Source organism: Tamandua tetradactyla, chromosome X (assembly GCF_023851605.1).
Source record: "Tamandua tetradactyla isolate mTamTet1 chromosome X, mTamTet1.pri, whole genome shotgun sequence".
Lineage (NCBI taxonomy): Eukaryota > Metazoa > Chordata > Mammalia > Pilosa > Myrmecophagidae > Tamandua > Tamandua tetradactyla.
The window spans coordinates 66304116-66331149 of record NC_135353.1 but is presented as its reverse complement, the minus strand read 5'-3'; the positions used below and the strand labels follow the sequence as shown (position 1 = coordinate 66331149).

Here is a 27034-nt window from a genome sequence, read left to right as displayed (position 1 = left end):
TCTACTACTATGAAAGGCCATTTTTTGCATTGTAGTTTTACCAGAGATGTGTTTTGGAGAGGAAGGATGTCTCTGAAGGATCATTAATATCAAACTGCCCTTACATGAATGACATACTTGAAGTGTGAAGAAATTTACACCATGACTCTCTTTTGGGGAGTTTTTGCACTGCTCATTTTATTTAATCAAAACCCCAGAGGAAATAAGTGTGACAGAATTTCCAAACAAATGGGATAATTAATTTATCCAACACATATTTGTAATAAGATTTTCTTTGCATGGCTGTATGTATGAAAAAGAGAATGAAAGTCCAGTATTTTAACACAGACATGAAGTGCCACATAGTTGAAATACTTATCATAATAAAAGCTAGTATTAATTAAGTACCTACTAGGCCCAAGATACTTTTCAGGTAGGTTATCATTTAATCCTCATAGCAACTTTGTGAAGGAGTTCCTGATATACTCTTTGTGTTTTAGATGAAGTTACTGAAGCACAGATAGTTCAAGTAATTTGCCATAAAAAGGGAATCTAGAATTTGAATCTAGGTGTTCTTATCCTAGGCAATATGTTCTTAACAGTTGGATTATGCCTGTCTCAGTACATAGGATTCTAAGCTTCCAAAACAGATTGCTCTAAGATTTCTGATTAATACATCATCCTCCTTTCTATGTTATCATATATAACTACCAACCTGGTTGGATTTTTAAGCCTATAATTACATATTTCAATTGTACAACTATAGAAACCTGAAATACAAAAACACAGGCAAGTCTGCTTGTCTCCACTTTTGTTTTGATTTTCTAGATAAAATCGCCAATCACATATTACAAATGTTTTATCTAGTTTATTATTGATTTGTCAATTGCATTTACATATCCAGTAATTGAACCTTTAGAATCTTGTATAAGGTGCTGTTTTGTTAAAATATTTTACTTTAATTACGTTTTTGTGTGTCTATTGATTCCTTAGTGTTATTCAACATGATTTGTAAAAGAGCACTGAGAATCCTCTCTGGAATGAAGAGTATACTCTGTAATTACCCTTCTCATTCTTTCTAAACTTCTCTATTTCCCGTTGCAGCCCTGTGTAACCTTCAACCCTTGGAAGCCCTCTTCGTTATATTGCGAGAATCTGCTCCAACAGTCAAATCCAGTGGATGGTAAAGATGAATATCTTAATCTCGTAACACATTGACTTGACACTGTTATGTAACAAAGGTGTTTTAATGTATTTTATCAGTCCTGCTTCACCAACATTGTTGAACAGTATTTCCTGAAATCCAGTACTTTACAAAGAATATGTAATGACCAGATTTTCATTAAGAACTAATTAGACAACTAAAAATGATTAGTATCCTCTATAATATACTATGATGACATTTCTATCCTGCTGTTAATGGATGTATTCAGTTGTTTTCTCAGTAATGTGATGGACCAAGTGCAGCCATTTGTGAATTTGTTCATTGTGCTTAGATAGATTGTCAATGATCCTGTTATACACCACTATTGTTTGGCCCATTAAATTAAACATTCAGAGACCTAGAGCAAAGGACTTTGTTTGTCAAGGTACTATAGGCCAGTTAAAGTTGGGAACGCTTCTCTCTGAAGCTTGTAGATCTTGTACCTGCAACTCTTGCTATTATTAGTATTTATTGCTTATCCTGGTCAAATAGTGACTATGATTTGATATTCTTCCTTGCCATCCAGTTTAGTCCTTTACACAGATTCATGCTTTCTGGCCACATCTGTTCTCATGGGCCATTTTGTAGGATTAATCAGCCTGGTATTATTAACTTCTTTTTTGAATCATTATATCTATGCCTCTTCAGGTCAAAGTGCATGTAGTCAAGTGAAATATTTAGGATTCAAGTATGATTTTGTGGGCTGACCAAGCTAGTATCATGGTCTGCATATTTTGCATTAACCATTTAATTGCCACATCCCCAGTTCTCATTTTACCTTAACTATACAGCTGAACCCATTGAAATTTCAACAATTACTTGGATAGAAAATGCCATTGACTCTTGCCTCTTTTTTTGAGATTTTCCTGGCCTTGATGTATAATGTGTATTATAAAACAGTAAAATATTTGGCAGTTTAAAATACAATTATTGCTAGAGGCAAACAATCTCCAAAAAAGTGACCTGCAAAATGGTATGTGGGTAGGGAGGGAGTGGAAGGAGGTGTAGGCCTGAGAATTTTCTTTTATCACTTTCATTCATTTCTTTTAGGTCTCACAATTTCCACAATTTCATGGAAAAATGCATGGTAAAAAATTTCCTGTTTCGTCCCACTTCTTCAAACATGCTTCATCACCCATTTGTTCAAAATATAAAACATGAAGGACACATTGTTGAGTCATTAAAGAAGCATCTCACTGGGATCATTAAAACAAGACAGAAGAAAGGTAGAATCTGCAAAGTTTCATTTTACTAGAATAAATATTGAGACGCAAGGCAAGGAGAATTCATTGAATATTGAGATGCAAGCAGAATTCATTCATTTATTTTCTTAAGGAGAAATGAATATTTGTTTATGAATTAGTTTGAAAGCAATAATTCTGAGACCTTTGATATTAGCTTTTCCATCAGTGAGCTATGCGCTCTTACTCATTTCGTTCCCTCTCTATATGTGTGTGTGTGTATAATCATTATTTGCCAGTTATATCTTGCAAGTATTCATATTTATAAAGACCTTGAATGTCTCAAATAGAATTTTTTGATGTGCCAATTTTATTTTAAGTAAACTCCTAACCAAGAAACAAAATAATAAAAAGTTAATGAAATCTACATCTTATTTTTCTTTTTTGGCCGATATTTTAATGGAATCTACTGGATAAATGGGGTCTGTAATTAACCATTTATTGACTGGTATTTCTAAATTAATGTCTGTATACCATATAAAGCAAGCTTTATGGCACTATCTCTAAGTACAAGATGTAATTAAAGTAAAGGAACTAATTTATACAAATAAAAAGAAGTGTCTCTCTATTAATGCCCAAAATGGCAAGATGGATTTTTACGAAGTCCAGAGGAAACTAGTTGGGATATTCTAACTTAAAATATAGATTACATGGCATATTCCACATTAACTTTGATGGTTTTTAGGCAGGGTTGATAGTGTTAATGGAGTGGATGAGGAGAGATCTGAAAAAGATAGCAGGCATCCTCAGATCAGCTGTAGGATCAACTGTAGTGGAGCTTTTTCCCATCCACATAACTATATGTATCCTGTTTTAGAATGGGGAGTAGCAGGAATTTATTAATTTAACCATGGCATATAATTCATTGGAACAACATCACAGAGGCATGCTGATCTCAAATGGGTGCAAGAAGAAGACTTGTATACTTGAGAATCAGCTAATTTCCAGAGTTGCAATGTTTCTATCATGTTAGCTGCATAAGTCTGATTTATTTGGGAGTTACATAGAAGATACAAATATAGTTGCTTTAAACACTTTAATATAGGAAATTCAAAGGAAACATCTTCTGTTTATGAACTTCTATATTTCAGAAACAACAGCACAGCTGATGAGAAAGAAACAGAACATTTTAAATGTGTTAAGTATAAACATTTTAAATGTGTTATATAAAATTAAGATTTTACCTTTTTGTTGAAAAGAACAAAAATCAGTCTCAAGCCAGGAAGTCCTTATATCTAGGGCCATAGCTACAAACCGTGCTTATCTATGTCTTAGTTTCTTTTGTCACTTTCTTCCTTTGTCCCTATGTTCTTCTTCAGAATTGCAGGAATTATATTGCTAAATTCTCTTTCCTATGCCCAGAGAAATTCATCTATATGGAATATCTGCACTGTGCTGTGAAAGTAGGCCTAGAGACTAGGATATTGCCTATAACACCAACCAAGTATATTTGGAGGGCTACTTTCTTCTTAACCCTGTGAATTCAGTGGACATTCTGAGGTTTAAAGCATGCAAAGTGACTAAGGCAGATTACATGCATCTCTGCTGACTGTTTATGCATTTTTTTCTCTTTCATAAAAAGGGATACCTCTGATCTTTGAAAGAGAAGAAGCTATTAAAGAACAGTACAACATGAGAAGATTCAGGTGTGTTAGAACAATTACATATATAATTTGATAATAGTAGTTCATATAAGGCAGTTGATAGCATACTGTTGCATTTCACTTAAGACAGTCCTTTCTGATGCAACAAATACTAGGTCTCTATTTTCAGGAAATATTGAAGGAAATATTGAGGAGAAGTTTGACTCCATTCAGAATTGTATATATTAATAATACACAGGATATTTCAGGTATTACAGGAATTATTCAGGAAAGATTTCATAAGAATATCTTCATTGTACAAAATGTCCATCTTTTAAAATAAAAGCAATTCACCTGAATGGCTTAATTACACTAAAAATTCTAATTGTGTGGCAATCATTTTTGTTTATTTCTAGAGGACACTCTTGTACTCATGAGCTTCTGAGGTTGCCAACCAGCAGCAGATGTAGACCACTTAGAGTCCTGCATGGAGAACCCTCTCAGCCACGTTGGTTACCTGATCAAGTAGAGTCACAGGTCCAGGCGCTTCATCAACTACAGGGAGCAGCCCGGGTATTCATGCCAGTACAGCCTCAAGACAAAGCACCTAGGCTTCTACAGGGACAGATCCAGGCACCTCATCGACCACAAGTGGCAGCTCAGGTGTTCATGCCACTACAAGCTCAGGTTAAGGCTAAGGCATCTAGGCCTCTACAGATGCAGGTCGAGGCACCCCCACAACTTCGAAGGGCAGCCAAAATGCTCATCCCACTACAGGCTCACCTTAAGGCATCAAGACTTGTACAGTTACAGGCCCAGGTTACCATAGAGGAGCAAACTCAGGCTCAGTCCCAGGTATCAGAACAGCCCCAGGATCTGGACCAAGTGCCAGAGGAATTTCAGGGGCAGGGTCACATAACTGAGCAACAACAAAGGCAAAACCAGGTCCCTGAACAGCAACAGGAGCAGAACCAGGACCCAGAACAGCAGTTGGAGCAGAACCAAGTGCCTGAACAGCCAGAGGTACAGGAACAGGCTGCTGAGCCTATACAGGCAGAGACTGAGGCAGAGGAGCCTGAGGTATTGCGAGTACATGCCCAAGTGTTCCTGCCGCTGCTGTCACAAAATCACCACGTGCTGTTGCCACTACATTTAGATACTCAGGTGCTCATTCCAGTAGAGAGGCAAACTGAAGGGACACCTCAGGCCCAGGCCTGGACATTAGATCCCCTGCCTGCAGTTGATTCAGTTCAAGGACTGATAGAAGGTCTATCAAGAAATTTACTTCGAGCACCAAACTCACATAACTCAAAGCCACTTGGTCCACTACAAACTCTGATGGAAAACCTCTCCTCAAATATGTTTTACTCTCAACCAGAACAAGCACATAAGAAAAAATCAAAGGTTTCTAGTCTAAGGCAGGCACTGGCAAAAAGACTATCATTGAAAAAGCTTCAGACAAAGTCATCACAGAGACCTGAAGAGTTTGAACTCTCAGATTTAGAAGCTTGCAGGAGAAGGCGCCAACGCAGATGGGAGGATATCTTTAATCAACATGAAGAAGAATTGAGGCAGGTCACAAAAGTAAGAGTCTCTGATGTTTATACTTTGAGTCAAATGTGCAGTCCAAATGTGTTCATACTTATGGTTTCCTCTGCAAAACCAAATGAAATAAATATTCCTGTGTTCCAGAGATGATCATCTAAATGATTCATGCTTCAAATACACTGACTTTAAACTTCCAGATAATTGTGACTAAACTGAGAAGAAATTTTGCTTCAATGACCCAGTGTATTAAAGTTAACCACTCTGTAGAGATACAGCTTTAATTATTAGTTTCCTACCTATTATTCCCATATGAATAAAGGGACACTATATGCACATTTAAAATTACTATTTTGAATCTTTAAAACTTACTTTCATAATTTACAACTTCAAAGATAACTCATTAAAAGTAAACACAAAAACAAATTTGGTTTCATTCCTCAAATCTCCTGTAGATAGCTAAACTGTACTATTCTTCCTTTAGATAATTAAACTGTACTATTTAAGTGAATTTTATTCATTTTTATATTGCAGAGTATTTGGTTCAAGTTTTATTTTTTTTCTTTTTTCTTTTTTTTTTTCCATGGGCAGGCACTGAAAATCGAACCCAGCTCTCCAGCGTGGCAGGCGAGTACTCAGCCTGCTGAGCCATCATGGCTCGCCCTGGATCAAGTTTTTTTAAAACAAGAATGAAAAGCAATTTCCAAAACATTTTGTGTGTGATTATGATGTTTATGGCTTGTCTCACTAGTTTGCCTCCCAATGTACTGTGTAATCAGTGATGTGCTACTCAGAATATGACCAATTACAAATTGGCTCCTGCAACCTTTTGAAATGTGGGGTGCAATATAGTATGCTCTTTGTCTTTTTTAGGTACAGTCAGTAAAAGTTCATTTTTTCAAAACCCTTTAGTCTAAGTGGATATAATCTGACTGGAATTGTTGAATTTAATCTGACAAAATCTAATCTGATGATAAAGGGTATGGGGGCTTGAGAAACAAATTAAGGAGGGAGACAAGATTAGGAGAGCAGCTGTTTTCTAATACTTTCCACATCCATTTACTTAAGAAGAATCATTGTAAGGATCGTAACTTAAACTTGATATCCACACCCATTTACTTAAATAATAATCAATGTGGTAATTACAAATGAGCCTCTCTCAAATATCTGGTAAATGGCAGAATTTTCTTTGTGGCCGTAGAGTGAACTGAACAACTGCTATTTCTCTGATATGTTTAACATGAGGAAAGGTAAAAGCAACAAGAGAGGAAAGGCCCAAAAGGAAAAATCGATGGTCAATTCTCAGAAAAAGAAGATACAAGGAGAAAGAAACCAGATAGAGAACACGTAGTATAAGTGTAGAATGATGACATTTTGACTGATAGTAGGACATCTAAAATAATAATGACTATTCTCAAACGAGCTCTAATGACCAAATAGATCTAATGAGTTATTTGAAAAGCCTTTATTCACTTTGATTAGGGAAAGGACAATTTCACTGTTAGCTTATCACATAATCATAAATTTGAATTTACAGGTTTGACTACCCTAAAGACTACACCTACTGACTTTGACAACACAACTTAAAATGAAATGATCTCCCTTCAGTTCCCTAAGGTTGCTTGCTTAAAGAACAGAGTATTCCTTTCAGTGACCCACCTTAGCACTTGGCCTAGGTGTTAGGTCAAATAGTCATAAAGGAACAAACAAGGCTAAGAGCATTTTAACTTAATAGCCCTGCAAATACAAACATCATAGGAAAAAGAAACGTTATGGACACCAAATTTTTTAACAGCAGGTTCAACAACATGGAAAAAATGTTTTCTTCTTTGCGAACTCTACTGGTTTGCTGTGTGCCTCTGAGTCAGCCAAGTATTCTTCATAATGATCCCAGCAATCTAATGTTCTAATAGGTTCTTGCATTTATGTGGTAAAAGAAGGTGAAAACTATGCAGTACTGATAACATGGCTGTGGAGTATATCAAGAAGCAATTGGTTATAAGAGATTTAGCTACTTAGTAAGAAGAATGGATCTCTGGCTAAATGTCTTTTGAGAAGTCTTTATATTTTTAGTTTGTAGCTTTGAATTTATAGAGTCATTTAAAATACTTCCCCACCTACTTGGGGAAGTTACTTAAATTGTATACATTTATTGAATTTGCAACCCCCTAAATGGAAATATTCACCACTGCAATCCATTAAAATATTCATATAAAGAAAAATTTTAAGCCTCTCTAAGAGACTCAACATTACCAGCATGGTACATACTTATTATCATTCTATGTTTTAAATATATATGTGGGCAACCATTCTAAAATGGTTGGAAAAAGCCAATAAATAATAGTTACCAATCTCATGACCCTAGGACGTTGTATAAGCATTTATAGCTTTTGTGTTGTTCTTAAAGTAAACATAAAGGAAAAGAAAAGGATCGATAATGCAGTCAAAATCATATGTCTTTTGAAATATCTGAAATTCTTCTTGAAGACAAATATAGGTAATTCAACTCACCAGCAAAAGAGAAAATGCGTTCTCATTGCTCTGAGTTGGAGACTTACTGGTACAAATGAGAAAACAGAATCTTTTCTAAACTCTTAGGGTTCAATTGCAGAAAATATATTTTCACCAAAAATGTTACAGATATCCCATTGCAGCAGGAGGACCCAATTCTGGAGTTATAATAGCTATCTAAATGCAATGGCTAGTTTGGGGTTATGAGTTAATGAAACTATAGACCAGGAATTCTTAACCTGGGTCCCATAAATGAGTTTCAAGAGATCAGTGATCTCCCTGAAAATCTATGCAAAAATCTATGTCTATATGAAGTTTTGTATGGAGAATCTGTAGCATCCCTTAGATACAAAAAGTAATCCAAACTGATTATTTTTGGAAACTGCCAGCTTAAATCAATTTCTAATATCTGGATATTACTCTTTTAAATTGTATATTAGGATGCAGCTGTTGCTCCTATCATTTACATCTTAACAGCAATTAAATTATTTATTTTCCTTTTTGCTTTCAAGGAAAAAGAAGAGGGGTCATCAGACAATGATGAAGTTTTTCATTCGATTCAGGCTGAAGTTCAAATAGAACCATTGCAGCCATATGTCCCAAATCATAAAGGAAATGAGGTAAATTTCTCAATACAAGATGCTGTGATATTAATAAATTCTTACAAAAGTGGTTCTCAAACTTTTGGGTCTCTTGATATTATATTTGATGACATTAAAAACTTTTTTTAAACATGGGTTGTGTTAATCAATATTTACTATATTGGAAATTAAACTGAAACAAATTTAAAAACTGTTTATCATCATTAAAATTTAATAAAACCATTACATATTAACATAAATATATTTTTCAATGAAAATTAATATATTTTTAAAAATGAAAAATTTAGAGAGAAGAATGGTGCTGTTTTACATTTTTGCAGATCTCTTTAATCTATCCAGCTTAATGGAAGACAGCTGTATTCTCATATCTGCTTCTGCATTCTGTCTGTTGCCATATGTTGTTTTGGTTCAAGTTTATGGAGAAAGTTGGCTTCTTATAAATAGATAGTTGGAAAAGGGGGGATTTTCATAGCCTTTACAAAAAATTGTGACTATTCTGTGATAATATACCAAAGCTAGAGAAATGAAATCGAAAACCATATCAATGATTTTTTTAAAATTAGGTCTCTCTTATGTTATGAATAGATTTTTTTTTTGCTCCTGCATAATTTTGTAGCATCATGCATTGGTTAGTTGGAAAATATTGGTTCACTGCATATTCAGATCTTCCAAATATTTGTGTTTCATTATGCAATATAAAAAATAACATTTGTTAATATCATCATCAATTTCACCATGAAAATTATTGAGTATTGGAAATTTTCAAGAGCACAGTGGCATACAAGTTTTCAAAAATTCTAATTTTTTCCTGAAAACTCAAATTTTATCATTGCTAACAAATAACATCAGTTGATTTTTCCTTGCATTGACAATCATACTCCATTCATTTTTTAAAAATGCCTTCTGAGTAGCCAAATTTGAATAATCATAGTTTATCCATCATTCTTTTAAGTAAAATTATTGTCCATGAAACCAGCAGGTAATTCTCCTCAATTGTTTCTGCCCTGGGATGCAGTTTGTGACATGGTTTGGATCATTTAATCTGTGATTTATTTTTCTTATGCTTATGGGAGTAATCCAGTCAGTGTTAATATCTGGGTTCATTTCTGTTTTCACTACCTCATTAATAATGTTTTAAAAGTTAGCTAACACATGGTATTGGTGAGGCCAGAGCTATAGGTTCAATTCCCATGTAGACAGGATGGTGACATTAACCAGTTATCTAAAAAATGCCTGCTCATTAAGAGCAACCAGGTGAGTGGGTAGAGAACTCAAATTCCTGCTCTGTCAAAGGGCACAAGGAGCTTGAGCATTGTTCCTAATTGACACAAAGGCCCTGGATTGTCTCAGACCACTATAATTCTTCAGGAGTCTATTATGAAGTCTTTCTTGGCCACTTCTTTTTAAGTATGTTCTCTTGATACTAATAGTCATTTGAAAGGGAATAACAAAGAGTATTGTATTATGTATACTAACCACTGGCAGAGGGAATATAAACTGGGTTTCATTATCTAATTAGCAGAGGCAATGTATCTTTCTCTCTGCCTTATTAAATTAGGACATTAACTCTCCAGTAGTAACTATTAATTTTAAGCATGGTATCTTTAGTAGGAAACGTAATTAGGTGTATCTGATTGATTTGGAATGCATCATTTACCTTGCTAGTCCTACTAATCATTTTTTTTTCCAATTTGTCAGGCCATATACTGTTCGTGATAGGTATTGTTTTACTCATTTTGGACCTGAGTAATTTTAACCTTAGGTTAACTTTCTGAAATCAGCTTCATGAACCAAGAGGCCTAGATTGTATCAACGTGATGCTAGCTATCTGTGGAAAAATTAATGAGGCAGATGCTTGTCTTGCATACTGCAAGAATTTGTTTATACTTGGAAACTGATTAGCAAATCATGTTAAGGTTTGACAACATTTTAAATTTCTCACCAAACTGTCTGCTGGAGTGTAAAGACAGACTTGATAGTCATTCTTTAAAGAAAAAAAAATAGTACACCAAGGCTAGCATAGTTTCTAGAAATTATCATGTGATTTTATCATCATGAGAGTGATAGCTTTTTACAAAAATGTAACAGGTTGAAATATTTCTAAGGAATCTAATATGACTGCCTCATTGCTTGGCAGAATGACCTATTTATTGAACATATAAAAATTATTGTGAGTAGAAACCTAATGGTATTAAACTAAATTAAGCAAGGTAACATCTTGTAGTACTGACTACTAACGTGGACAGTAAATTACGTCACTGATAGACGCTAGTTCATCATATATACTCTTTCTTGAGGTTTTTGTTATATTAGATGAATGTATAATTAATGAAACCCTAATTAATTCATTTAGAAGTAAAAGTTTTTGGAACATTGATTATGACAGAATAGTTAAATTATAAAGCAAAGAAAAATATTTTCTTAAAAATGGGATAGTTTTGACTCTAGAGATTTTAATGATGGATGTGTGTGTATTAGAACTTTTGAAGATTTAGGGTTAGCTTAAAAGGGTGAAGGAATGAGAGGTTGCAACTTAAATTCTTAAACTTTGAGTGTAAAGTTTGGACTTGATATAAAAAGCAATGTGATAAAAAGGAATGAACATTAAATTAGGAGTCAGGAGATCTGCGTATTGGTTCTAGATCTTTCACTGACTTGTAAAATCCTTAGAAAAGACATTTTCTCCACTCTATGCCTCAAATTCCTCAACAATAAAATGGGGATGTTTGATTATATGACCTCCAGAATTTTTTCTTATAGTAAAATTCTGTTATTTTATAGAATGAGTTGATGAGATTAGAGGCAAAGATTCCATCACAAATTATGGTTAAGCAGATCTAATGTTACACCATAATAATTGTGAAGATAAGAAATATTTATGAAAATTGTACTTTATAAATTAGAATTTTAGAAAACATCTATATGTGAAGAAAAGTATTTTCCCATAAATTAATAACTCAAAAATATTAATGATTGAATAGCCTTGTGAAATATTGGGTTGTGTCTTTAAGGTTCAAGAAATATCTAACTCTATGCCTTACAGCCAGAACTGTGTACACCATGTCAACTTCTCTTTAAGGTATGGATTTGTGATTTCCATATTCAAATTAATTACTAATAATTTAGTAACACATGAAAAACTAAACATTGTTACTTTTATACCAAGTGTCCATGTTTAAAACCTCAACTGCAAAGATCCATTATGTAGGTCTATCACATTTGTATGTAGTGCAATCTCAGTGTCATTTCGTTGCATAATAACTGTCAAGATCCACAATTTAATGAAAGAAAATAATGAATTCTGTGATAGCTTTAAATTAATAATGAGGATAATAGGATGTGAAATTTTGCATTATAAGGCATGCCCAGGTGATCCCTATAGCCTCCAAAGCTAAGGTCTCAGAAGGGGCAAGACTGAAAATAACCTACAACCAAAATATAATCTAAAACTCATATTAGCATATCAATAAAATATCATACATAATATTTGCACCAGTCACTGGATTTTTAATTGCTATAATAATGGTGATTTCAGTAATTTTCAAAGATCCTGTTCCATATTTTAGATGTTGTATGATATGTAATCCAAATTTTAAAGTACATTTTCCTTGAAAATCATAGCCCCTCCAACCCCAATTCACAATGGACAGAACTTAGCCTACAGTTCTTCAGTCAGTGATTCAGTAAATATTTATTGAGCACTTATTATATTCAAGATACTTGACAGTATGGTCAGATGGCAGAGAATTGATAGAATGCAGTAGGTATATTACTACCTCATTATTTTTAACCCTATATATTTATATCTCAGATTTAATGGTGTTAAGAAATCTTGGAAAATCTTGAAAGCAAGACTGGGAACTTTCTCTTTTTCTGCACTCAGTGAATGGGTTGGCATGGCCATTCTGTTCACAAAGAAAGAAAAGAAAAGTTTAGTTTTCAGTAGCTGTTTTGAATAAAATGGTGCATGGCTACCTAATAAAATTCAATATGTCAAAATCAAACTTACTTTTAAGCAAAAGTGATTGTTAATTTTAACCAAATATTTTTAAATTTATTAATAGCAAATATATTGCCTTTAAATATGGTTAAATTCATAAAATTTATTTAAATGAAACAGACGATTTTCCTGAAATTTGAGGTCATAGAAAATATGTCTGTTGTTTCCAGGCTAAAGTCAACAAGCAGTCATTCCGATATAGCAATTCCAAAGCAACTATAAAATTTAACAGCACTGGTCCAAAGCAACATTCAAAATATTCACTGGATTTAAATAATAAGAACTAAAGTGTAAAGAAAAGTTTATTTAAAAAATTTTATCTATCTAATCGATCCATCCATCCATCTCTCTTAATCAGTAAGAGGACATAAAAGACATGAACCCAAAACATTTAAAATTAGGATGATAATAGTGGAATAATCAATATGTCAATAACCTGTTTTATCATGTTAAAATCTGCATATACAATATATGTCTTAGTTGTTACTTGGAAAATAATATTGATTAAATATTAGTTTAAGGAAAAATTATAAGATATTAGAGACTCCCAAGTCAATAGGCCAAACCTTTGATCTTGAGGCTTGCTCTTGTGAAGCTTATTTATGTAGTGGAGAAGATTAGCTTACCTATAGTTATGCCTAAGAGTTACTTCCAGAGGACCTCTTTTGTTGCTCAGTTGTGGCTTCTCTAAGCCCAACTCTGCAAGTGAAATCACTGCCCTCCCCACTACGTGGGACATGACATCCGGGGTGAAAGTCTCCCTGGCAACATGAGATTGACAATGCTATCCTGACCAAAAGGGGGGAAGAGATTGCAACAAATAAGGCATCAGTGGCTGAGGGAGTTCAAAGAGTTGAGCGGCTACCTGGAGGCTACTTTTAGGCAAAGTTCAGCTAGATATTGCTACCTATCATGATTTGCCACACACAGACCAAAACCATTCCTGCCAACCCTAAAGAACACCTACGGCTTTGTCTGAGATTCTACAAAGGTTCCATGCACTATGATTACTTTTCAGAAACCTACAACCTCCAGATGGGTTACTAGGCCAGTTAAGTCCTAAACTCCAGAGGGTCCAGCCTCTACAGAACATCAACTATTTCTATTCCCCTATTCCATATTATTGACATCTCCTTCCAACATTAAAAAGTTAGAATGGGCATAGCCCAAATACCCCTGAAGATTGGGAGAAAGAGCAAAGTAATAAATAGAATTATAATAGAGATGATAAGATTTAACAAATGAGTATGATTGCTGAATCATTATATTGATATTTCTTTTAGTCTCCAGTGTCCTGAAGCAGCTAGAAGTAAAAACCTAAAATTGTGGAATGGTAACCCATACCAAACTCTGAAATCTGTTCTATAACTAATTGTTATGGTGTGCTTTGAAATGTATTGCTTTTTTGTTTATATGTTATTTTTCACAATAAAAAGAAAGTTCATAGGAATTTTTAGTAATATTACATGTGAAGGATGCATATACTCTATGGAAATAGTTTTTTATTTCTATATTTTGGAAATTATTTCTCAGTTCTGAACAAAATAGCAGGTTTGGAGGAAAATAGAAATTGAAAAATATTACTTGAGTTCTACTTCTTTTCAGTTTGAAATACACCCATACAGTTAAGCAAAACTTTCTGTTGGTCTTTATGTTGAGTTGTATATTAGCTTTATTAATTTTAGCACATGGCATGTGATTTTCTGTCTTTTCATTAGTTTTCCTCAGCAGTCACCTTTGGAACAAGCTCAGATGCCTACTGACATCAGACAAAGGAGTTCACAAACTCCTCAAAGTTGCCCAGCAGCATCAGGTGATTCAAATCATAAAATTTCAACAATCAAAATACAGAGCTAAGGTTTAGCAGTTATATTGCAGAGTTCAAGAAAGAATGGATAAAAAACGTTAGGGGGACCAAGTAGAATTAGGCAGGAAGCCGTTGGTTTTGACAATTGGGTAGTCAGCAGTGGCTTTTTAGAAATGCAAGTTAATTTTTCTGAACTTTCATCTTTTGGTTTGTTAGTAGTTAGGAAAGCTTTTAATAAAAGGGGATTTATTTCATTATTTCTTCAGAGGAAAGGCAGCTACCTTTCATGTGAGGTTTTTTCTTACTTGGGAAGGCCCAGGGTAAGCTCTGCTGGCCTTCTCTCCAGGCCTCTGCGTTCCAACAACTTTTCCCGGGGTGATTCCTTTCTGCATTTCCAAAGGCCTGGGCTGAGCTGCTTGGGCTCTGCTATCTTGGGCTCTCTCATTTAAGCACCAGCCAATTAAGTCAAACATCATTCTTTGCATCAGGCACGCCTCCTAGCCGACTGCAGATGTAATCAGCAGCTGATGAGGTTCACATGCTATTGGCTCATGCCCACAGCAACAGAACTAGGTGCCTTCACCTGGTCAAGTTGACAACTGAATCTAACTACCACACTATTTCACCTCACAAAGATAAGATATATACAGAGTTTCATAAACATCTCTAATTGTTTAAGTTGAAGATTTTACTTAGAATATATGATAAATCAATCAACAGAAAATAACTTCACAAATTGTAATACGAATTTCAAACAAGTATTTTCTTTTAAGATGTGTTTTTGAGAGAGTTTAAATCAGTTAGAGATTTGTGAAATATTATGATAAGCAAAGCAAAAACATGTGCCTTGGATCATAAAATCTGGCATTATCTACTTAAGCAATTCAGGCAAGTTAGATAAACGCAAAATGCTTTATTGAATCCCCAGGTCACAGTAAAAATACAGCATACAGATTTTTAACAAAAGCTAATATTAAAAAGTATATATAGGTATAAGTCACTTTATGAAAATCATATATTCTAGGATCTGAACTTTAAAACTTCTTATCTCTTTTACTTAAGACGCACATATTGGCAGAAACCATATAAATAGTGTGCCCTAGTGTAGAAAAACTTGGTTGTGAAAATTAAGATAAGCCTGAGTGTAGTTACTTTAGGATTATTTTTTCCCCAGAATATTTTATTTTTTATTTGACTAGGGTTCATTTTACTGATACTCATTAAACAATTAAAATTTCAAAGTTAATTTATATGTCAGGATTTGCCTTTCTGAAATAATGAAATTCTGTATTAGGCCCCAAAGTAGTCATAAAAAGTAGTGAGAATTGAAAAGGGGATAGCATCTATGCAGGTAATAGATAATACTCTTTCCAATTCTAAAATTCTGTTATTTTATTATGTGTGCTACATAGACCACTAAAAGTTCCCATGAGATTGCGACTTCATCGTGTTTCATTTACTCTTTATTAAAGAATACTTTACTAAAAATGTGCCTAATGATCTCAAATACCCGAACTTCTTATTTGGTCTAATGCCACATCAAGACATTTGAGAGAAAATGGTGTCCTGCAGAAAAATGATAACAGCAAAAGTGTAAATATGCCAGAGTATGGGGACACAAAAAGTAAGAAGTGTTCAGTATAGTGTCACAAAAATATAACAGTATATGCAAATAGATGATTTTTGTAGTTGTAATATTTATACCGTGGCTATATATACCAAGGTTGCAAATAAAAACTGGTAGTAGTATTTCTTTTCAAAATCCAAGCACATAAAAAAATAAACAGGGACATGATTTGTTCTTACCCAGACTTACTGGTTTTTTAGCCTTTTTAATATACTCAGTGGATTTTAACCACAGGTATTTACATACCACAACTCTTAATTTGAAAAGCCAAACTTCCAAGTGGATAAATTTGCTTTATAAATGCAACTGTACACACTATGCTATTAAGCTGTCTGATGTGGTAGCAACTAGTCACGTGGCTATTAAAATTAAAAAAATAAAAATTCATTTCCTTAGTCACACTGGTCACCATTCAACTTCTCAGTAGCCACGTATGGCTAGTGGCTACCAAATTGGTCAGTGCAGATACAGAATATTTCCATCACCACAGAAATTTAAATTGCACTTCTATAAAACATTCTATAGCATACTCATAGAAAGTTCTACAGCACTACTATAGTAAGATTCCAAGATAATTTTAGTCTCTCTTCAGTAGTACACTCAGCAAATGTATTGAAATACTTGAAGATAAATCAAGTGGAAATTTAGGGACTAAGAATGCAGAGTCAACACTCCTCTTAAGATATTTGTCTATTCCATCATCTTAAAACACACTGTTGGGATCTTTTATTCTGGTTAATATGTGAGGTCAATGGTAGCACCTAGCCCTTCCTATTCTTGATACATTTTCTAATGGAACTATTAAACAGAACTATCTGGCAACTTCTATTCTTACATAGAAACATTTAGCAAGTATGTACTTAATATCGAAACAGACTAGTCGTGTAGTTCTACAGATGGAACAAAACTGGAGCCTGCTGATAATCCTGAAAATAGAACTTGAGATCCTGGCCTCATGAGAATTTATCAGATAATGTTTCTTGAATTGAATTATAAGAAGATATTAGAAAAAATACTAGGCAATTGAACTGGCATACTATACAATAAAGGCAATGGCTGTGGTCACCACTATTACTAATACCTTTTGGAATTCCACAGAATCATCTTCTGAGGAGGAGAGTCCTGTGACTGGGAGGAGGTCCCAGTCATCACCACCTTATTCTACTATTGATCAGAAGTTGCTGGTTGACGTCCATGTAGGTTTCCATCTTGGCTAAAAGAGGAAAGGTTAAAGAATTTAATGGTTTTTCTTAATCCTTTTATGATATATATTTCAATTGCTATGTTAGCATGCAGAAAATGAAACATATAAATTAAATTTGAAATGAGAAAATGCTTCAGAAAATACTTTATTTTCACATTTTTGAGTCAGACTGAACATGTTTTAGAAGCGTGATAAATAGCTATTTGTAGAAACTAACCTCAAATAAGAGGTAGAGATTAGATGCTCAATTTCTGTCTAACACTTATTTGGTGATGAAACAATGTGTAAAAATAAAATGTCTTCTGATTGCATACATTTATAAAGTGTACTAACTCCTTTTGCAGTTGTAGCTTCAGATCATTCTATTTTACTTATGTAACTATACCACCTTGACATACACAGACATACATTCTTTCCAGGCTCACCAAAGCTGTTATATGATACATATAATCATTAGAAAATGAATTTATATTCATTTAGATTTAGAGATGTTTGAAATTATTTAAGGCAACCTATGGCATGTAGAACCAGAGCTGGGAAATTAACATACCACCTTTAAGAGCTATGTGTTATTCCTACTTTATCAGGGGATAAAACAAAAGAGTGCACTATATAACATCAGATCACTTGCTCTACTGGAAACCTTGTGCCTGATGCCCCTTTAGTCCATGGTGGGGACAGATGAGTAGAATGATATGGATGAAAGATGGATAAATGATAATGGGGATAAGGGGTAAAATAAATAGGGTAGATGGAAATGTCGGTGGTTGGTGGAAGGAAGTGGCAAGAGGTGTGGGATGTGTGAGTTTTTTCTTTTTTCTTTCTGTTTCTTTTTCTGGAGTGATGCAAATATTCTAGAAAGTGATCGTGGTGATGAATACACAACTATGTGATGATGTAGTGGGCCATTGATTGTGCACCACGTAAGGACTGCCTGTATGTGAAGATCTGTTAATGAAAATATTTTAAAAAAGTAAATATCTAGGATTCAGCAGATTAGTAGGGTAATAAAAAACAACGTGAGTAAATTTTGCCCTGTGTGATCATGAAAGGCCATTAACAACAAAGCCTGAGATTTGGATTTTGCCATTTCATCCTTACTAAAATATCAGCTCTAGCCAGTGACTGAATATCTTCATTTCAATTGAAAATATTTGTTTAAAATGTTTTAGTTTGGAAATTTTCTAATCTAGAAGCAAACGAAAGGCTACTAGTGACTGTATTAACCTTTCTTGTGCACACAGGTTCCAGATGGATTTAAAGTAGGAAAGATATCACCCCCAGTATATTTGACAAATGAATGGGTAGGCTATAATGCACTCTCTGAAATCTTCCGGAATGATTGGCTAACTCCTGCACCTGTCATTCACCCACCTGAAGAAGATGGTGATTATGTTGAACTCTATGATGGCAGTGCTGTTGCTGATGGCAATTATGATGATGATTCTAATGATGTTTCTGAAGATACCTACGACCAAGACAATGACAATGATGGCTTCAATAACCAGGTTGATCTAGTTAATGATATTTGCAATGACCATGATGATAATGACATTGATGAAGACAATATTCGTGATGATGATTCTAGTTGGTTAAGGTTGGTTTCACTGGGTTACTTATACTATCCATGTTTTACAATTTCAGAACTATTTGCATCTTTTGCTTATTTTCAAAATTCATTACCAAGAGGGTGAATGAATTGCACTTGCATATGGGTTACTAGTTTGATTTTCAATGAGATTTTGAGGGTTTGTTTAATGCAGAGCACTTAATGTTGCTTTGTTTGTGGACTATATTTTGTTAGTTTTCAAGTATTTATTCATACTTTATGACTGGAATGGTCTGGATGGTTCTCATAAAATTAATGCTGGTGAATCATCCTACCTTGTAAAGATGCAGTCAGTGTAAGAAGTTGAGAAACAAATTGAATGAAATGAAATGTGCTACCTAATATCTAGTATTTGCTAACAAAACATCTAAATTTGCTGAGAGAAATAACTTGCAAAATTGACTCTCACTGCTTGATATGTTCAGGCTGCAGCTTACCATCATGGCATTATTCTTGTAATTCTGAAAACTAATGTGACTTAATTCAGTACCATTCCATTTTATTTTTTAATAGTGTAGTTTTCCAATGTGATATTTGGTAAAGTAGTGCTTTTGGGTTGTCACCAGTTGTTTCCTATGTAAGCTTCATCACTCATTCTCTAAACAGCCAGAGTTTTCTTTAAGTACATATGTACATGATTTCTATTTAAACTGCTTTCAAAGTTTAGTTAATATTGTATATTTTTATATTTTTTAGAAAAATCATTAACAGTAGGAAAGTTGTTTGCTTTATAACAGTACAATGCATGCATGTTCTATAACATATATGTAAAGCATAAATCTTAATAAAAGCATTGAACAATTACAGTTGTGTGAACATCAAAACTTAGAGATATAGATTTATAGTGCAGAATAGTGTATAGATAAATCATAGTTTTCCTCATTTATTTTATCATTGCACAATAGGCTTGCTCTTTTATAGAGGAGCTGCGGTCTAAAATCGCCCTACATTAGAATCTGTAGGGAGCCTATTTAAAGAATGTTAGCCCCACAACAAATCTGCTAGTTAGGTTCGTTAAAATATGTTAGCCCGCTACAAATATCTTATATCAGAGTATCTCTTATAAACTAAAGTTTCAGAATCTCTGGTCTAGAGAATCACATCATTGTCATATAAATATTTCTATTGTTTTGTAAAGCCTATTCTTCATGTGTAAACAAAACTTCATTCTCTAAAAAAGAAATTAAAAGCTTATTTCCTGAACATGAAACTGGGCTTGCAATTAAGATCTCATTATGACCCATAAATGTCTCCATCTTTCCTTGACAGGTTTAATAAAGGGATTTGTTGCAGTTAGTGCATTGCTTGATAACAATGATTCTCAATTTGGGCTGCATATTTTAATCACCTGGAGACTTTAAAAAATTACTGGTACTAGAACAATTAAATCAGAATGCTAATTGGTCAAATACAATTTAGTTTTAGAGCTGAAATATTTTATAGCTGAAATTCTGAGAAAATTAACAGTACCATATGTAGTATTGTTGTTCTAGACTTCAACAAAGTCTCTCTAAAGATCTGGGGAAATCTGGTATTTAAGCAAATAATTTTTATCCCCAGGAAAATCTCAAGAACATCTTTTTTTTTCACTTTTTAAATTAATTTAAAATTTTTTTAAAAAAAAATATAACAACAAGCAAACTCAAACATTCTTAACATATGATCATTCCATTCTACATATATAGTCAGTAATTCACAATTATCATCGCATGGTTGCATACTCATCATTATGATCATTTCTTAGAACATTTGCATCAATACAGAAAAAGAAATACAAAGACAACAGCAAAAAATTCATACATACCATACTCCTTACCCCTCCCTTTCATTGATCACTAGCATTTCAATCTACTAAATTTATTTTAACATTTGTTCCCCCTATTATTTGTTTTTATGCTGTATGTTTTACTCGTCTGTTGGTAAGGTAGATAAAAGGAGCATCAGACACAAGGTTTTCACAATGTGGAAGCTATATCGTTATGCAATCATCTTCAGGAAATGTGGCTAATGGAACATAGCTCTACATTTTCAGGCAGTTCCCTCTAGCCTCTTCATTACACCTTTACTAAACAGGTGATACCTATTTAATGTGTAAGAATAACCTCCAGGATAACCTCTCGACTCTGGAATCTCTCAGCCATTGACACTTTATTTTGTCTCATTTCTCTCTTCCCCCTTTTGGTCCAGAAGGTTTTCTCAATCCCTGAATTGAGTCCCAGCTTATTCTAGGATTTCTGTTCCATGTTGCCAGGAAGGTCCACACCCCTGGGAGTCATGTTCCATGTAGACAGGGGGAGGGCGGTGAGTTTGCTTGTTGTGTTGGCTGAAGAGAGAGGCCACATCTGAGCAACAAAAGAGGTTCTCTTGAGGGTGACTCTTAGGCCTAATTTTAAGTGGGCTTGACCTATCTCTTGTGGGGTCAAGTTTCACATGAACAAACCCCAAGATTGGGGTCTCAGCCTGCTGCTTTGGTTGTCCCCACTGCTTGTAAGAATATCAAGAATTCTCCACTTGGGGAAGTTGAATTTTCCCCCTTTCTCACTATTCCCCCAAGGGGAATTTGCAAATACTTTTTTACTCCCTGTTCAAATCACTATGGGATTTATCAAGGCATCACTCTGGACAAACCTACAAAATCTTATGCCCTACTCAAGTTTCCATGTACTTATGGTGCTCAATTAAGCTGTCCACATAAGTTATATTAGGAAGTGCACTAGTCAAAATATTAATTTTGTACCAAATAAACATTTTTTGCTTTAGTCTCACACATAAGTTAAAATTTTAAAATATTACCATCTATTTTCAATGCCCTGCAGTAATGACATTCCTTTACTCTTCCTCATGCAAAAATATTTTTAAATTTGTACATTTAGTCACTATCATTATACATTCTAGACATTCCTAGATTATACCATTTCAGTCTTTACCGTTTTTTGAAGAATATTTTAAAAACTATTCTCAGTTGATCGACTTGGATATAATCTAAACCCTGCTTGAATGAATGATGTTTTAATTTCTTTGATTTTTGGCTTCCTGCCCAGCCTCATAACTGTTTTCTCTTTTGGATTAAATCTTTTAGAAGTCAGTCAGGTACTTCAGATCCCATTTCCCTTGTTGCCATACTCTCTGTATCTCCAGAATCTAAGCCACTTTTTAAAATGAAATATATACATATATATAATAATAATAATATATATATTATTTTTATATATAAATAAATATATATATATTATTTATTATTCATACAAACATTGCCAACACATCAACAGAATACCTAGAGACATTAACAAGTATGAATAAATCAGGGCTTTGATATTTTGCTGTTTTTCAGGGATGTAAAAACCATAGCTTTGGGTAGGCAATGGTGGCTCAGTGGCAGAGTTCTCACCTGCCATGCTTGAGAACTGGGTTTGATTCCCGGTGTCTGCCCATGCAAATAACAAAGCAAAGAACCATAGCTTCATACATATTCTTAATTTTTTCATCAAGTTGCATTTACAAATGTAGGAGACTAAAACACTTTTTTTAAAGAGTTTGCCAGCTTGATTTATAACTTTTAAATACATAGACATATGATATGTGGGCCTCCAATTATACTCTTTCCCTAGACCCTGAAAATGTTAGGTGCAGGCCTGGCTTGGGACCCTTTCCCACAAATATTAGCCTGACATTCACCCTCACCCCCTTAGGACATTTGCTGAAATTTCCCTTTCTCAGAGAAATGAAACTTCTACACCTACAAAGCTTATAGCGTGTATATTTTTAAAAAATATTTTTATTGAGAATTATCTACAGACATACAATCCAAACATAGTATACCATCAGTGGCTTACAATGCATCACACAGTTTTTTATTCTTCATGATGGTCATTTTTAGAACATTTGCATCACTCCAGAAAAATAAATAAAACGGAAAATAAAACCTCATACATACCATACCCCTTACCCCTCCCTCTCATTGACCCACAGTATTTCAATCTACCCAGTATCTCCTCCTATTATTTATTTATTATCCTTCTTTTTTGACTCTTCTGTCCATACCCTGGATAAAAGGAGCATCAAACACAAGGTTTTCACAATCACACAGTCACATTGTAAAGGCTGTATAGTTATACAGTCTTCTCCAAGAATCAAGGCTGATGGAACACTTCAACAGATGCAAGTACTTCCCTCCAGCCACTCCAATAAACCATAAACCATAAACTAAAAAGGGAATCTATATAATGTGTAAGAATAACCTCTAGTATAACCTCTCGACTCTGTTTGAAATCTCTCAGCCACTGAGACTTTGTCTCATTTCTTTCTTCCCCATTTTGGTCAAGAAGGCTTTCTCATTCCCATGATGCTGGGTCCTGGCTCATCTCTGAGAGTCAGGTCCCACTTTGCCAGGGAGATTTACCCCCCAGGAGTCATGTCCCATGTAGGGGGACGTAAGCCACTTTTATTAAAGCCAAACAGGGGGATTCAAATGTTCAAATGGAAAGTGAACAGAAGTCTCTATAAGACTAATCTTTCCAATGCCTCCCTCTTCCGTTGTTGCCTCATGTTGTTGAGGGTAAGTTATAGAAATGGTTAAGCAGAAAATATAAGCAAAGGTTTACTGTAGATTACTTTATCAGTATAAGAAAATTTGCTTATAAATAGATAAACCCATATGGATATCTTTTAGTTGTTAGATGATTTCCACACAGCAAGTTTAATTTCTGTAGTTGTATACTTCTCAGACAATTGAGTTATTTTCATGTATATAATAAATTTAAATTAGGGATAGAATGATCTTTAACTGGTTAAATTGTGGAGAAATTGCCAAGAGTTCTAACGACTTTTTCCCAACTAAAAATCTACCAGAAATTTTTTGTCCCCAATTTTTTGTTTTAAAATCGCCACAGGCTCTTTTTTAATGTTGTTTCTTTTGCAAAAAGAAAGCACTCCCCACACAAGCCATCACAACCAGAGTAAGGACAAACAGTTTCTTCCCACGGGACCCACAGAGACGGTACCGATAGCTCTGGGGTACTTGAGCCATGTCCGCAGGGACTTCCAGGAAGATGGCCAACTAGAGTGGCTGGAGATTAGCCCTGCTTCATGGAAAGGTTGGAGAGAGGACAAGAGGATGACTGAGGCAGCGATTCGGGAGTGAGGCTTACCTGGGAGAGCCTTCTACACCACATGCGGCAGCCCTGGTTGCCAAGGCCGAGGAACTGAGAGGCAGAAGGCTGGAGCCTGGTACAGAGGTGTGGAGCCACAGAGCACAAGGGAGTGCACAGATGGGAGCCCAGGACTAGGAAGTAAGCCAGGCCATGTTCCTTGGGCACGCTACCCTCACCAGTGCAGCCCCGTGGCTGGCAAATCACGGCACACCCCACACACCTGAACCCCACCACATCTCCCGAGCACTACCTCCCCCTCAATGCTCCCTGCAGGCTGTTGTGACAGCATAAAGGTTGTGGGCACTAACCTCCATACCTAGGCTACCTGCCCCCTGCCCACCCATCCCTTTGCAGCATTCCCAGGCCCACATATATGCATGGGCCCCCAATCACGTCATTCAGCTCTGAGAACCACACTTTACAGTAGTCCTAGAACGCACATCAGCACAGCCCTCAGCCTCACTTCCCAGCTCTGAGAAAGTGCCAACCTGTGCAGCCGGGTCACATCTGCCCCCAATCCACGAAGGCGTAATGCCAACCTGCTGCCACAGCTCTACACATGCACACAAAGGGGCCCATGCCTTAGACCAGTGCACATAAGGGTTATACCCCCCAGACCAGTGCACCTGCACAGCTACATCCTCCCTGGCCACTGGGCACCCACGTTCACAAGCATCAGTGTAACATCCCAAACCTGCGCATATACCTGCCTTGAAACAAATCCCCATACTGAGTGCCCACCCTGTGTCCTGCTCCCCACTGTACACCATCCCACAAACACAAGGCCTTAGACTACTGAAAGAAATCAACTCCCAGAGTAAATCAATCAAGATATTTACATGTCATGAACACAGCAGAAGATCACTAAGCATATCACAATGCAGACAGATATAACCCTGCTTAATGACCAAATTAAAACACCAGAGGAGATGCAGATATTGAAACAACTAATCAAAGATGTTCATACAACTCTACTTAATAAAATAAGTGGGGATAAAAGAGATCAAGAAGACAGCAGAAGAGCACAGAAAGGAATTTGAAAGAATAAATAGAAAAATAGCAGAAATCATGGAGATTAAAGGCTCTGCTGACCAAACAAAAAACATACTAGAAGCACACAACACCAGATTTGAAGAGACAGAAGAAAGAATCAGTGATATAGAGGAGAGGATAACTGACTTTGAAGACTCAAAACAGTGAATGGCAAAAGGATGGAAAAAATTGAGCAGAAACTCAGGGAAATGATAGACAAAGCAAAGCACGCAAATAGAATCATTGGTGTCCCAGAAGGAGAAGAGAGGAGTAAAGGGCTAGGAAGAGTAGTTGAGGATATAATGGGGGAAAACTTCCCACTCCTCATAACGTACATAAATATAAAACTCAAACAAGCCCAAAGAACTTCAAACAGAATAACTCCAAATAGGCCTTTCCAAGGTACATTCTAATCAGTCTGTCAAATGTTGAAGAGAAGCAGAAAATCCTGAAAAGCAGTAAGAGAAAAACAATCTACTACATACAAAGAGAATCAAATAAGACTGAGTTCAGCTTACTCAACTAGCACCCTAGAGGGGAGAAGACTGTGGTGTGATATATTTAAGATACTGAAAGAGAAAGACTGCCAGCCAAGAATTCTGTACGCAGCCAAATTGTCCTTCAAAATTGAGGGAGAGATTAAAGCTTTCACAGACAGAGAAGTCCTGAAAGAATTTGTCAACAAGAGACTGGCCCTACAAGAAATACTAAAAGGAGTTTTGCTGGCTGAAAAAAAAACAAGAGAGGGAGGTCTGCAGGAGGGCACAGAATTGAAGAGCACTATTAATGGTAATTTAAAGACTACAAAGAGAAAGAGGGAAAAGAATATATAGATCTGACAAATAAAATTAAAAAGATAAGATGATGGAATCAAGAAATTCCTTTTCAGTAATAACTTTGAATGTTAATGGACTAAATTTACCAATTAAAAGATGCAGGTTGGCAGAATGGATTAAGAAACATGATCCAGCTATATGCTGCTTACAAGAGACTTATCTTAGACACAAGGATACAAATAGATTGAAAGTGAAAGGATGGGAAAAGATTTTCCACCCAAGTTGTAACCAAAAGAAAGCAGGAGTAGCTATACTAATATCGGACAAAATAGACTTTAAATGTAAAGATATAATAAGAGACAAAGAAGGACACTATATACTAATTAAAGAGTCAATTCACCAAGAAGATATGACAATCATAAATGTTTATGCTCCCAATCAAGGAGCTCCCAAGTACATGAGACAGACATTGGCAAAACTGAAGGGAACGATAGATGTTTCAACAATAATAGTAGGAGACTTCAATACACCACTCTCCTCTATAGATAGGACAACCAGACAGAAGATCAGCAAGGAAATAGAGAAGTTAAATAACTTGATAAATGAATTACACCTAACAGACATATATAGGTCATTGCACCCCAAAGCACAAGCTTATATATTCTTCTCTAGTGCCCATGAAACATTTTCCAGGATAAATCATATACTGGGGCACAAAACAGGTCTTTATAAATTTAAAAATATTAAAATTATTCCAAGCACTTTCACTGATCACAATGGGATGAAGCTGGATCTCAATAACCACCAAAGAACGAGAACATTCACAAATATATGGAGAGTAATAAACAACCAGTGGGTTAAAAAAGAAATTGCTGGAGAAATCAGTAGCTATCTGGAGATGAATGAAAATGAAAATGCAACTTATCAGAACTTATGGAATGCAGCAAAGCCTGTGCTGAGAGGGAAATTTATTGCCTTATATGCCTATATTAAAAAACAGGAAAGAGCAAAAATTGAGGACTTAATAGCAAACCTAGAGGAACTTGAGAAAGAACAGCAAACTAACCCAAAAGCAAATAGGAGAAGAGAAAAACAAAGATTAAAGCAGAGAGGTAAATGAATGGGAGAACAAAAGAACAATAGAAAGAATCAATAAAACCAAAA

The 27034-nt window shown here is 35.1% G+C and overlaps 1 protein-coding gene and 1 long non-coding RNA gene across 2 annotated transcripts in view; one reads left to right on the top strand and one right to left on the bottom strand.

The window, feature by feature from the left end:
• NRK (Nik related kinase) overlaps window positions 1–27034 on the top strand; it is a 176820-nt gene that overhangs the window by 118823 nt on the left and 30963 nt on the right. Inside the window, exons 10-18 of the mRNA XM_077145558.1 lie at window positions 1084–1162; window positions 2234–2409; window positions 4007–4070; window positions 4424–5591; window positions 8576–8683; window positions 11677–11744; window positions 14384–14478; window positions 17198–17295; window positions 18548–18900. Of these exons, the coding sequence (XP_077001673.1) occupies window positions 1084–1162; window positions 2234–2409; window positions 4007–4070; window positions 4424–5591; window positions 8576–8683; window positions 11677–11744; window positions 14384–14478; window positions 17198–17295; window positions 18548–18900 (2209 nt within the window). The remainder of the gene's footprint in view (window positions 1–1083; window positions 1163–2233; window positions 2410–4006; window positions 4071–4423; window positions 5592–8575; window positions 8684–11676; window positions 11745–14383; window positions 14479–17197; window positions 17296–18547; window positions 18901–27034) is intronic.
• On the bottom strand, window positions 12370–24302 carry LOC143670650 (uncharacterized). Its single transcript, XR_013169420.1, has 4 exons — window positions 24060–24302; window positions 18678–18771; window positions 17181–17312; window positions 12370–12570 (listed from the first exon to the last, which is right to left on the bottom strand). It is a non-coding gene; the product is annotated as an uncharacterized LOC143670650 (long non-coding RNA).